Source organism: Catharus ustulatus, chromosome 8, assembly GCF_009819885.2.
Source record: "Catharus ustulatus isolate bCatUst1 chromosome 8, bCatUst1.pri.v2, whole genome shotgun sequence".
Lineage (NCBI taxonomy): Eukaryota > Metazoa > Chordata > Aves > Passeriformes > Turdidae > Catharus > Catharus ustulatus.
Genome location: NC_046228.1, coordinates 13,997,969 through 14,009,630, shown reverse-complemented (window position 1 = coordinate 14,009,630; position 11,662 = coordinate 13,997,969). Strand labels below are relative to the sequence as shown.

The 11,662-nt window shown below is 59.4% G+C and overlaps 3 protein-coding genes across 6 annotated transcripts; 1 reads left to right on the top strand and 2 right to left on the bottom strand.

The window, feature by feature from the left end:
* Positions 1–2: 2 nt before the first annotated feature.
* On the bottom strand, positions 3–6,000 carry ZDHHC16 (zinc finger DHHC-type palmitoyltransferase 16). 2 transcript variants are annotated; one of them, XM_033066094.1, is made up of 11 exons: positions 5,963–6,000; positions 3,598–3,850; positions 3,220–3,414; positions 2,910–2,998; positions 2,676–2,704; positions 2,340–2,473; positions 2,071–2,118; positions 1,406–1,491; positions 1,006–1,129; positions 856–926; positions 3–511 (listed from the first exon to the last, which is right to left on the bottom strand). In XM_033066094.1, exons 1-11 carry the CDS (start codon positions 5,986–5,988, stop codon positions 397–399), a joined length of 1,170 nt encoding a protein of 389 aa, XP_032921985.1. In that variant the 5' UTR covers positions 5,989–6,000; the 3' UTR covers positions 3–396. The 2 variants fall into 2 exon arrangements, with proteins under 2 accessions (XP_032921985.1, XP_032921986.1); XM_033066095.2 differs by lacking the exon at positions 2,071–2,118.
* A 150-nt stretch (positions 6,001–6,150) lies between these two features.
* Positions 6,151–8,396, top strand: EXOSC1 (exosome component 1). 3 transcript variants are annotated; one of them, XM_033066204.1, is made up of 8 exons: positions 6,151–6,214; positions 6,402–6,517; positions 6,689–6,763; positions 7,336–7,424; positions 7,639–7,672; positions 7,789–7,839; positions 7,918–8,002; positions 8,141–8,396. In XM_033066204.1, exons 1-8 carry the CDS (start codon positions 6,184–6,186, stop codon positions 8,245–8,247), a joined length of 588 nt encoding a protein of 195 aa, XP_032922095.1. In that variant the 5' UTR covers positions 6,151–6,183; the 3' UTR covers positions 8,248–8,396. The 3 variants fall into 3 exon arrangements, with proteins under 3 accessions (XP_032922095.1, XP_032922094.1, XP_032922096.1); XM_033066203.1 differs by lacking the exon at positions 6,151–6,214 and having other exon boundaries at positions 6,231–6,517; XM_033066205.1 differs by lacking the exon at positions 6,151–6,214 and having other exon boundaries at positions 6,271–6,517; positions 7,793–7,839; positions 8,141–8,230.
* A 542-nt stretch (positions 8,397–8,938) lies between these two features.
* Positions 8,939–11,574, bottom strand: PGAM1 (phosphoglycerate mutase 1). The gene is made up of 4 exons (XM_033066083.1): positions 11,353–11,574; positions 10,714–10,988; positions 10,035–10,215; positions 8,939–9,939 (listed from the first exon to the last, which is right to left on the bottom strand). Exons 1-4 carry the CDS (start codon positions 11,492–11,494, stop codon positions 9,770–9,772), a joined length of 768 nt encoding a protein of 255 aa, XP_032921974.1. The 5' UTR covers positions 11,495–11,574; the 3' UTR covers positions 8,939–9,769.
* Between the last annotated feature and the right edge of the window lie 88 nt (positions 11,575–11,662).

Below are 11,662 nucleotides of genomic sequence, written 5' to 3'. Positions count from 1 at the left end.
TCTTTTAAAAAAACAGTATTTAGTAGATGGTCTTAAAAAGACTCCCTGGGGCACAGTTGGGAGATGGGGATGCAATCCTCTGCGCCCAACCCTTCAGACAGCTGAGCTGGGCCAATGCTGGCCCGTACCTGTGCTAATGAGGGCAGCACCGTCAGCTGGAGCAGGGAGCAGCAGCTCTGCCTCCTCGCCCCTGGGCTGCCTGCAGCCACCAAGAGCCAAGAGGGCAGGTGTCCAGGCATGAACACAGTCTCTAGAGCTTCCCATGGCTCTGGCTCCAGTCAGTGATATGTGCCAGCCTTCTGCCTGGCACTTTGGCCAAAGGAAGCTGCCATGGCCGAGCAGGTGGTCTGTGTGTGCTCCCCCGCCTGTGGGAAGGGATGTCCAGAGCACAGGGCCTCAGATTGTCAGGAGTGGCGCACGTTGCTCCGTCACACAAGGAGGCAGGTCCCAGCTCAGGCCTGTCCCATGAGGCAGGTGAGGGGAGGGCAGCAGGACCCGGGTGAGCCAGTGCCTGTGGGGAAAGTGAGGCCACAGCCAAAAGGTGAAGTATTGGTGTTTCTCAGCTCTGAGGAACCATATCCAAAGCTGCCACAATGTCTGAGCTCCTCAGCTGAGATTCTCCTGACAAAGGTGTGCTGGGCAGGCCACCTTGTAACCAGACAGGGCTCCTGAAGCACAAAGCCAGTGATGTCCAGGTCTTCCATGCTTTACAAAGCCCAGTGCAGTGCAGAATGTGGGATCAGTATTTACTGTCACTCTCTCCCCAGCAGCCCAGGGACAGCCCCTGTTGTCCCCACAACCCCAAGAGCTGCTGAGCCACCACCTTCTCAGGCAGGGGCTTCCCCAGGATTTTACCTTGGTACATCCACACCCAGGAAAACCTTCCAATTATCCCAGCTGCCGTAACTGTAGGGGTTCCTGAACACCTGTGGGACAGGGAGAGGCACATCACATCTGGCACATCACATCACACCCAGTCAGCCCTGTGCTGTGGGCCATACTCACCTTGCCTTTCTTCAGCAGTCTCTGCCTCTCCTTTCTGTTGATGTGCCGTTCGATGCTCGTTTCCCCACGGGTAATGAGGGCAGCGTGCCACAGCGTGAGGGCACCCAGGGCCAGTGCAACTGAGCTAGGTATGACAAGGGACAGCAGGTGGAACACAGGCCTTCCTTCCCTGGTGCTGCAGCTGGCAGGGGCTGCGGCTGCCTCCCCGCACCCACAGCCCTGTAAATGGGTCGGCTTCTCTAATCTCCTGTGACAGAGACCAAATCTCTCCTCTGTGACCCAAAGACTGGCATGGCAGTAACATCTGCACTAGAGTGAGCAAGCCCAGCTACAGGCAGGTAGAGGGCGAGCAATGTCACACGCTTCACTCTGTTTTCCCCAGCCCCTGGGCCCCCCTCACCTGCACAGGACCCAGAGGTAGACCACGCTCTTGTGGAAAGCTCGCTGGCGGAAGGAGAAGGTGGGTGGTGGGGTCTGGTAGTATGTCTGAAAAAGGACCAGATGGGGAAGATTACCCAAACTGCCTTACAGTTTGAAGCCAGACAGGGATTGCTGCACCCCTCCCTGCTGCAGAGCTTGGACAGCAAGAAAGGATTGCAGCTGGAACTAATGCAACAGCCAGGGTGAGGGGGAGGCAGCCTCGGACAGCCACGAGACAGACAGACACCCAGAGTTGGCACAGGCGTGAGGAACAGTGGGCTGGAGATAAGGGGTCAGGGAGCAGCCATGGAACTGGTCAGGACACTGCAGCTGGTGGTCAGGGAGATGTGTATGCAGTGCTGCAGCTTCACCAGGAGACCATGGCATGAGCAGCACATGCCAAGAAGCTGGCACCAGCCCAAGCCCCTTGGAAGCTGGATGCACAGAGGCAGACCCCAAGCTACTGGAGGCACTGTCCTTAGCAGAGCTGCCTGACCAGCCCCAGGTCTCTGACCTGTGAGACAAACATGGGAGCTGGTTCTGATGTGGGGTGCTCCTTGAGAGCAGAGTCCTAAGCAGGACCCAGCCAGCAGGGCAGCTCTGCTCCACATTGCCTGGAGCAGCTGGGGGGCAGGGATGTCCCACCTGATTGGCAGCCACCTGCAGTCTCTCCTTCTCAAGCAGTTTCATTCTCTAGGGGGACGGAAAACAGGGCACCAGTTATGTGTCTCAGAGGAGTGGGGCAGGGACCCTTCCCCTCACACCCCCACACGACCAGAACAGCTGGGGGTCTCGCAGGAGGAGGAAGAGAAGAAGCAAAGTCACTATATGGCCAGGCCTGGCCCAGCCTTGCTCTGCAAGCCCAGTCTGGGGAAGCCAGGTGGTCTTGGCACATGGCAGGAGAGGCCGCTCACCTCAATGGCTGCGTAGGCATCCCGGAACATCTCCCAGCCGCTGATGCTGCAGTAAATGCAGCCCATGGTCATGAACAAGCAGAAGGAGAAGAAGTAGCGGTGGTTGTAATGTCCCACACAGTTGTTTAGCCAGGCTGCCTCTGGGGTTAAAGGTACATAACTGTGACAGACCATGGGTCCAAACCCAACCCAGGGACCAGGGCAGTTCTTCTGGGCCCTGCTCCCATCACCCATTCCTATGCTGGCTGTCTCTTTGAGAAGGGACTGGGAGAGAAGGGGGAAGCAGGGCTGGCTCCCCCAAGGAGCGTGCCACTGGTTAGTACTGCAGAAGGATACGGCAGTGGTGGTCCATCTTCAGCACACACCTGGGAGAGAGGAGACCAGTGCCAGTGTCAGAGCCAGTGCAAGTGGTGTGTTTAGGAGGGGACAGGTACCCTCCCCAGCCCTGCAGGCTACAAGCGACAGGGCAAGGAGGTAGAAGAGCAGAGGAGAAGGGCCCATCTCACACTGGGGCAGGGTGGGAGGATCAAGGTTCCAAAGACTGCCCCAGGCAGAGGGAGGGTTCCCTACCTGTTGCAGATGCTGCAGTGGTGGGTGCGAGCTGGCTTAGGGGCAATGCATTTCCTGCAGATGGACACACCAGTGAGGTCATTCTTGGCCTGTGCACAGGTAGAAGAGATTTGTGCACCTTAAACCCTGCATCTCACACTCCTGCTCTCCCCCTGTGCCACCCCGCTGCCTCCCCACTCTGCCCTGCCCAGTTTTACTTCCCCAATTCAGAGGCATCCTGCAACATCACCAGGCTGTTCCCAGTGACCATCTGGGTAGCTGGTCCCCAGTGGCCAGCTGGGAGAAGTTGTGCTGTCACTTGGTGCCTCACCTGTGGTGGGTGCCCAGGTGAAGTGGTGATAGCCATGTAGTAGTGGAAGACAATCATGATGAGGTTCCAGTGTCCATAGGTGAGGTGCCAGCATATCCAGGCAGGTGTGTAGGTCTGCAGGATGAGGGGCAGCAGGCAGATGTACACGATAGCCACAATAGAGCTCGTCAGCCCAATCACCAGTGCCACAAACACCTACAGGAAACAGGCCAGGGTCACTGGAGTGGGCAGCGTCTGTCCCTTGCTGCCTGGGGAGAGGCAGGGGCAGGACAGAGCCAGAGGAAACCAATGTGAACCACACACTGAGGTTCCCAGCTCATAGGCAGCCCTGAGCCCATTGCCCCAGCACATGTACCCTACCCAGTGAGGGGCACTCACCACACCAAACCACCGGGTGACATGGTCCACCAGCCAGTAGACCGGCTCGAAGAGAGAGTCAAGCACCACATCGCCGTTGGTAAAGGAGTTGTAGAGCAGGGAGCGGAGGCAGAGGTGCCCGTAGTGCCACAGCTGCTCCACCTGCCGCACCAGCTTGAACCGCCGCCGCCGACCCAGCCGCAGGCACTTGAGGAGCAGGCGCATCACCGCGGCAAACATCCGCTGCCGGCTCCTCATCCCTGCCACACCACGCCTGGGGGGACAGGAGCTCGGCGTGGGCAGGCCACCCTGCTGCCTGGCTGTCCCTCGGGAAGGGATTCCCCTCCCTGATGTGCTGATGCCGGCAGTGCAGCTCCCTGAACTGACAAGGATGTCGAGCTGAAGAAGCTGAGCCCAGGCTCCCGGAGGCTGCGGGGCTGCTGTCGCTGGGATGTCTCTTTGCCTGGAGCAGGGGGCACAGGCCCCTCAGCATCTGGGCTCAGGTGCTCTCTGGTCACATCTCGTCTTTCCCAGCGGGGAGGGGGCCGGGGGAGCGACACGGAGAGTCTGACTCAGAGGAAACCAGAGAAGGCATGAGCATCCAGGATGCTGGGCCATTTCCAGGGATGATTTCAGCCCTTCCCAACATGTTCAAAAATGGGAATCCACAAAAGGAACATGTGGAGGAGCCAGTATGGGATTATCCCTCCTCCCCTAGTCCCTCCTTAACCCCAAAAAGCAGGATGCTACTTCGCTTCAGCTCCTGGACCAAGTTGCAGAGGCCACCCTCCCAACCTCACAGTCTCATTCCCAGAGTCCCAACACTTTCTACTTCTGTTCGTCTGGATTCTTGAACAGTGCCACATACCAGCAAATGGCCCAGGGACAGCTGCGGGCCACTGCTCCCCTGCCTGCTGAGCCCCTTGTCCTGTCTGAGAGCTTTGCTGGGAGTGATGAGGAACTCGATCTGGCCCAGCACATGGGAAAACGATCTGCAGGGCTGGGGCCCCCAGGCCTCTGTGCAGGCAATACCCATCAATATTAAGCAGCGAGGCTGCCCCAGGGTCCTGCCAAGGCACGTTCTGAACCCAGGCCAAGCACTTGCCTTGGTCTGGTGCCAGGCACTGGTGCCAGAGCTCAGAGTCCCTCCCATAGGGATCATTACCAACACAGCCTCTGGGGAGCAGCAGGGAAGGTGAGGGCAGAAGCTGCAGCATCCAGATGGGCTGCCCAAAGGAGTCAGGGCTCTCCTCCACCCTGCCTGAGGAGCATGGGGTTGACTCCAAGGTTGGGATCTGCTGGATATGAAGACCCCATACCTAGCAGCCCATTCCAGGTCACAGGCTTGGCTCCTGCCCAGACTTTCTATACCCTGGTACAGGAGAGGTGGGATGTGCAAATGCTTGCATCACCCTCTTCTCCACATTTCCCCTCTGGCTTGCCAAGAGCTTTTCCTTGAAACTCAGCAGGTGCAAAGTGGAGCAATAACTTCTTGCCTTGGGTGGCACACATCCCTGTGTTGTCAGTGTGGTAAAAAACAAAACACTGCAGCTCGAAGCAGGTGTAGAGGTAAGCCCTTTCCTCCAAAGACACAGCACCTTCCTGCCCCCTGGAGAAGCTTCCTCACCTACAATACCGGCAGCTGTTGGCAAGGGAAGCCACAGGGGAGGCAGCCAGCCTGCTGAGCAAGACCCACTGTCCCCAGGCACCTGCCACAAAACCACAGAGATGAGGCTCCAGCAGAGCCACGCAACTTTCTGCTGTCCAGCCGGGTAGTGGGATCCAGCCCTCGCCCTGCCACGGCCGTCCCCACATCCCAGAGGAGCACCGAGCCTACCAGCACAGACAAGAGCACTGGCAACATCGCAGCCGAGGGGTGGGGAACCTTGGATTTAGCAGCACCACAGGCAAAGACGCCCTCGCCAGGTCCCGGCACCCAGGCGCAGCCCTGTGGCACCCTCCAGTGGCTCCACAGCGCCCGGCTCCCCCGGTTCAATAGCACCCAACTCCAGAGCGCCAAGACACCTTCCAGTATTTAGCCCCATCCTCAAAGGCTGCCCACGCCAACCCCACAGCATCCAGCCCAGCAAAGCCGGCTCTCCCTGCCCCGCAGCACCCCGGCCCCCCAGACCAGCAGCATTCCCCCACTGCCTCCCATCCCAAGGGCATCCCCAGGGCGACAGACCTCCATTGCCTCCCGGGTCCGCACAAGCGCCTCCCGCCCCACAGCACACGAAGCATTCCCCATCACCTCCCGGTTCCCAGGCTGCCCGCCCCAGAGCGCCTCTGTATTACCGCCCAGCCCGCCCAGCCCCACGGCAGCCACAGCCCCTACGAGCCCACAGCCTCTCGCAAGACTCTGACACGCCCGCCCGGCGCCGCCGACCTGGGCCCGCCGCCCGCCGCCTCCATGCCCGGGCCCCGCCGGCCCACGGGCAGCGCCCGCGCACGGCATGCCGGGAGTGCTGTCTTCCGTCACTGAACTACAACGCCCAGCAGGCCTCAGGTCAGGTGAGAGAACCAATAGCCGCGACGCTTACAGAGCAGCACCGACGCCTGGAACCAATAGGGAGATGTCTTTCTGGTGATGCCTTGTCGGCAGCGAGCATGGCGCCTCCCGCACGCTACTGCGTCCCTGGTGAGTGCGGCCCGGGGCGGTCCGGCGCTCCTGGGCTTGTGGCTGCTACTGCCTGGAAAGGGGAGGAATACAGGACGAGGCAGTGCAGAGGGGCTTGCCCCGGGGATGCCCCGCACTGGGCCGGCTGGAAGCGAGCGCTGTGCCTGGAGCGGGATGCCCCGGCAGCCCCTGAGTCTCTGTGTCGTAGGTGAGCGGCTGTGCAGCACAGAGGAGGCCACGGCTGGTAGTGGGACCTACACTCGTCATGGCTTCATCTTCTCCTCGCTGGCTGGCTGCCTGGAGAGGAAAAACGAGGACAACGAGGTGAGCGCGGCCACGGCACGGCTGCTCCTCCCCAGGGCGCAGTGGCGTGCGCCCAGGCTGCATAGCCTCCCTGGAGACTGGGCTGCGACGGGGAGTTGGACTCAGAGGGGTTCGGCTGGTGATCCTGAGATCGGCTGTGCCCTCTGCTGACCCTCGTGTCTTGCCCTGCAGCTGCCCGTGGTTTCGGTGGTGAGAGACAGCGAGTCCCAGCTCCTGCCCAACGTGGGGGCTGTGGTGACCTGCAAGGTGAGGTGCTGGAGCGCTGCATTGACAAACTGCACGGCTCGACTGTCTCTGTCTCATACTGAGCTTTGTTCCTGCACAGGGATAGGGTGGGGTGAGGACTCCCCGGACTTCTTAGTTCCCTCTGTACAGCTCCCACCAGGGCAGGGGCAGGCCAGGGACTCCCTTGAGTCCCTCGCTCCCAAAGAAAGTGGCTATTGGCATGAGGGACACCTGCCCTGAGACTGAGGTGGGCTTGAGGGGTGGATTTTCTTTCTGTAGCTCTTTCTGGGGCAGGGAGCATGCCAGTCAGTGCTTCAAGCAGCTTAGAGAAAGAATGGCACAGACCAGGGATTAGTTTCCTTACATTCCTGATGGAAGGGAGAGGGACTGAGATCACTGCAGGTCTCAGCCTTATTTTGGTGCCTCGAATTGCACAAGTATAATCTTCCTCACCTGGCTTGCTGCCAGGTGTCCCACCATTGCTTGGTCACAGGGAGGAGGAGGCCAAGTGAGACCTGAGCTCCCCATGCTGCCCTGCCTGCTCCCTGCCCTTTCCCTGCCTGGAGCACTGATTCCCCTTTTCCTACGTGCAGGTCTGCAGTATTAACTCTCGCTTTGCCAAGGTGCACATCCTATATGTTGGCTCCACACCACTGAAATCCACCTTCCGAGGCACCATACGGTAGGGAAAAGGTTAGGATCTCCTACCCTTTAGGGGGATGAAGGCTGTTGTGGGCAGTGCAGCTGGCTGCCCTGAGCTGGAACTCTGCCCTGAGCACTGGGCTGGTGTCCAGCAGGTCCTGGCAAGCACCCAGGGAGGCCGGGGCAGCTTCTACCACAGGCTGTTGAGTCTTCTTTGCTCATTGGCACTCAGATCCCTCCCTCTGCTTTTTCAGGAGAGAAGATATCCGAGCCACGGAGAAGGATAAGGTCAGTGAGCCACTGCCAGTAACTGTTCTACACCTCAGTTTCTGCTTGTGGGGGCCCTGTTCCCCCACTGACAGCACTCTGGTGCTGTGTGGCATTGCCTGCTCTCTCCTGTGCAGGTAGAAGTGTACAAGAGCTTCCGTCCAAGTGACATCGTCCTGGCCAAAGTTGTATCCTTCCCCCTCAGGGACAGTGGGTTGGCTTGAGCTCCCTTGTGGAAGTCTTTCCTTTAACTCCTGTCCAACCAGATCTCCCTGGGGGATGCACAGTCCAACTACCTGCTGAGCACAGCAGAGAACGAGCTGGGCGTAGTGGTGGCACGCAGTGAGGCAGGTAGGGACAGAAACAGGGTCTGGGGTGAAACAGTTCTGCCTCATCCCTGCATGAGGGGCAGCTGATGCAGCTGCCTCCCTCTCCACACGGAGGAGTGCAAGTTTGGGAAGGAGCAACCCTGACATACTGTGTCTGCAGGGGTGCAGATGGTGCCCATCAGCTGGTGTGAGATGCAGTGCCCACGGACGCACACCAAGGAGTTCCGTAAGGTGGCTCGAGTGCAGCCCCAGTTCCTGCAGACCTAACAGCTGAGGGGGGGCAGGGGGCTGCAGGACTGGGGCCTGTGGAGCCAGAGCAGCCCCTGGGTTCCCACCTCCTTTGCAGGTTCAGCCAGGCCTCCACTGGCAGGACAGGTTTGCTACTTGTGAATAATAAATATTTTTTGAGATCTCCATGCTTTGTTCTTTAGTCAGTGGGGGAGCCAGGGCTGCCTGTGGCACTCGGGTCTGGCTTCTGCAGCACAGCAGGTGAGGGAACAGCTTCCACAGCACCAGGGGCAGAAGGAAGCATGCTTTCAGTGCTGGTGAAGGGGAATGATGGAGTGACTTTGCTGCAGTGAGGCCAGCAGCACAGTGCCCTCTGCTGCAGCTGTGCTGGGCACTCACCTCACCAGGTTGGTTTCCCCACATCAGAGTCAAGCCTGGAGCACAGCCTATCTCAGCACACCCCTTATCAATGCGGGCTGTGGCTGAGAACAGCCTGGGGACATAACTCATCTCAGACCACACAGACAGCGTGTGCTGCCTTTGGGACGAGGGTGTGGCACATGCAGAGCCCAAAAACCACAGCATGGCAGGGTGTCACCCTCTCTGGCAGGGATTGCAGAGCTGAGCTTTGCTCCTTGAGCCTGTCACAACCTCTGCACTCTCATACCTGCCCAGTAGTGACTGCTGCCTTGCACCCATTCACACGGCCCAGAGACACACGGACACCTCCTTATTGCGCATTACTCCTTTATTGAACCGGAACAAGACAGCTGCTATGGTTGGACAGTTACACTGACCCTGTGCAAGCCCAGGCTCATGACACCGGCAGAGGGGAGGCCACAGTGACAGGCCAGCACACACACATGAGGGATGGAACACAACAGCACCTGCTTCACCAGCAGGATGAGGATGGGCATCAGCTGGGGGAAGCACGTGGCAGACACAGACCTCCAGGACACAGGCTACCTCCCTCACCCTTGTCTGAAGGCAGTACAGTTAAAGCAGGGGCTGGCAGAGCTGGGCCCAGAGCTGTGAGTACCACCCTGGGGTGCTGTACTACGTGCAGCAAAACACAACCCTTCCAGTAGCATCCCAGTCACTGTGCCACACACCCCTGAGAGGATGGGGTACCCACCTTGGTTGCTGCCTGCACTGCACTTGCCTCACTGCTCCCAGGAGGACTAAATCAAGTGACAAAACTACAGTAAACAGGTGACGAGAGCTGCCGGGGATGCAAAGCAAAGGAGGAACCTGGCATGGCAAGGGATTGCTTGGCCTGTCCCTCTGCAGACAGGGTCCGAGGGTTGGGATCACAATGTGAACAGGTGTGTGGTTGCTACCTGGCAGAGCCAGGGCTCCCTTTCACGCCAGACCTCCGTGTCCAGCCCTGGCCCTGGGGCCCCCAGGCTATCTGCAGAGGGGAGCCTAGTCTGAGGAAATGAGCCTAACCGTGGGGAGCGGCTCCAGCTCCACAGCTCCGAGTTCCTACAACTGTGGGGGTGTGAACAGAGGGGTGGGGGATGGCAGGGGGCTCTACTACGTGCTGGTCTGCCACCTGCCCTCACTTCTTGGCCTTGCCCTGAGCAGCAACGGCCTCCATGGCCTTGCGCACGGTCTCCTCATCCCCCAGGAACTGCATGGGCTTAACAGGTTTCAGGTTCTTGTCCAGCTCGTAGACAATGGGGATGCCGGTAGGCAGGTTCAGCTCCATGATGGCCTCTTCTGACATGCCTGCAAACACAGCAGTGCCCTCACTCTTGGACCTTCCCACAGTGCCAGCTGGGGAAGGAGGGGGTCCCTGGGATGGGCCTGCAGGGGTGACCTACCTTCCAGGTGCTTGACAATCCCCCGCAGGCTATTGCCGTGAGCAGCAATAAGGACTCGTTTGCCCTCTTTGATCTGTGGGACGATTTCCTCATTCCAGAAAGGCAGAGCCCGGGCAATGGTGTCCTTCAAGCTCTCACATGTCGGCAGCTGGTCCTCTGTCAGGTCGGCATAACGACGATCCTGGGAGAACAACCATGCTCACATAGCAGCACAGTGCTCCCCATCCAGTGTGGGAAGATGGTGCCAAGATTTTGTCCCTCCTCTAAATTCTCTACCTGAGGACCCACTACATATAAGCAAAGCCAGGTCTGGAAGCAAGGAAATGCGTTTGAGGTTTGGGGCTGCAATGAGCCACAGACAGGGCCATGAGCCCTCCTGGGAGAAGTCATACATAGCCTATGTGGGCAAAGAAACCAGATCAAACATCCATGAATGGGTCATGGCACTAATGATTAACGAGATGTTGTGCCCTCTGCTTTGTATCTGTCTGTGCAATGCCCAGGGGTTCAACTCCACAGGGAAGAAGCAGGATAAACTCAGCCTAAAGTCTAGCAGCACCATGCACAACAGCCCCATATAATACAACAGAGACACAGAAGATCTTCCTAGAGAAAGCCAGGCCACACTACGGGTAACTTTTAAGAGACTCTTAGCAAGGCAAAGAGTAATAGGTCTTACCTTTGCAATAGTGCTGTAGAAGGGGTGGTCAGACTGCATGGGAGGCGGAGGGATGTCATAGGAGCGCCTCCAGATCTTGACCTGTGCCTCACCATGCTTCGCTGCTGTCTCAGCCTTGTTCAAACCCGTGAGAGCCCCATAATGCCTCTCGTTTAAGCGCCAGGTCCGGATAACGGGTAACCACATCTGATCAATGGCATCCAGGACGGTCCAGAGAGTACGGATCGCCCGTTTTTGTACCGAGGTGAAGCAGATGTCAAACTCATAGCCGGCATCTAGAAAATAAGGGAAAAGGGGGAGGCGGGGGAAGACCAGGAAGGTGAGCGACGGGCCTTATGCAACCGGTGAAAGGGCAAGGGCGGCGGCCTCACCGCACCGGTACTGCTCGCGTCCTCGTCCTTACAGAAAGCGGCGGCGGACAGGACGCGACCGGTACCGGAGAAATAAAATACTGCGGTAACTACGAGTCTCCCAGCAGCACTGAAGCCCCGACCTGGCACTGGAGACCCTCGCCCGGCATCGGAGAGCTCCAGACCAGCACGCGTTAGGCTCTACGTGGCCGCACCAGGCCGCATACCTTTCCCCCCGTCCCCCGCGACCCCCCTCTTAACGGACACCCCCTCCCTCGTCCAACAGTACCTCGGAGGGCCTCGCCACCGCGCCGCGCCTCCTGCTGCCCGGCGGGGCTGAGGTCGGCGTCGTACCATCCGCTGAAGCGGTTCTCGAGGTTCCAGGCGCTCTCGCCGTGGCGGACGAGGACAAGCCGGTATGCAGCGGCCATAGCGGACTGAGGGACCGGCGCGCACTGCTCCTCACGCCGCTGCCGCGCGCGACTAACGCCCCCGCTCGGCCCCGCCCCGCCCCGCGCGCCGCTGGCGCGGGGGGAAGCGCATGCGCTGAACGCGCGCCAGGTGGAGGCGCACGTACCACATGGCGCGGTCGCGAAGGG

What these genes read in the sequence shown, in the direction of transcription:
- ZDHHC16 (XM_033066094.1), bottom strand. Translation starts at nt 5,988, where the DNA reads ATGGAGGCGGCGGGCGGCGGGCCCAG. An exon ending in CACTGCAGCATCTGCAACAG is followed by an intron (nt 2,705 to 2,909) that starts GTAGGGAACCCT and finishes CCTCTCTCCCAG; the next exon opens with GTGTGTGCTGAAGATGGACC. An exon ending in TACCTCTGGGTCCTGTGCAG is followed by an intron (nt 1,130 to 1,405) that starts GTGAGGGGGGCC and finishes TGTCATACCTAG; the next exon opens with CTCAGTTGCACTGGCCCTGG.
- EXOSC1 (XM_033066203.1), top strand. Translation starts at nt 6,320, where the DNA reads ATGCCCCGCACTGGGCCGGCTGGAAGCGAGCGCTGTGCCTGGAGCGGG. An exon ending in GGAAAAACGAGGACAACGAG is followed by an intron (nt 6,518 to 6,688) that starts GTGAGCGCGGCC and finishes CTTGCCCTGCAG; the next exon opens with CTGCCCGTGGTTTCGGTGGT. An exon ending in ACATCGTCCTGGCCAAAGTT is followed by an intron (nt 7,840 to 7,917) that starts GTATCCTTCCCC and finishes CTGTCCAACCAG; the next exon opens with ATCTCCCTGGGGGATGCACA.
- PGAM1 (XM_033066083.1), bottom strand. Translation starts at nt 11,494, where the DNA reads ATGGCCGCTGCATACCGGCTTGTCCTCGTCCGCCACGGCGAGAGCGCC. An exon ending in TCTACAGCACTATTGCAAAG is followed by an intron (nt 10,216 to 10,713) that starts GTAAGACCTATT and finishes TTGTTCTCCCAG; the next exon opens with GATCGTCGTTATGCCGACCT. An exon ending in GATTGTCAAGCACCTGGAAG is followed by an intron (nt 9,940 to 10,034) that starts GTAGGTCACCCC and finishes CTGTGTTTGCAG; the next exon opens with GCATGTCAGAAGAGGCCATC.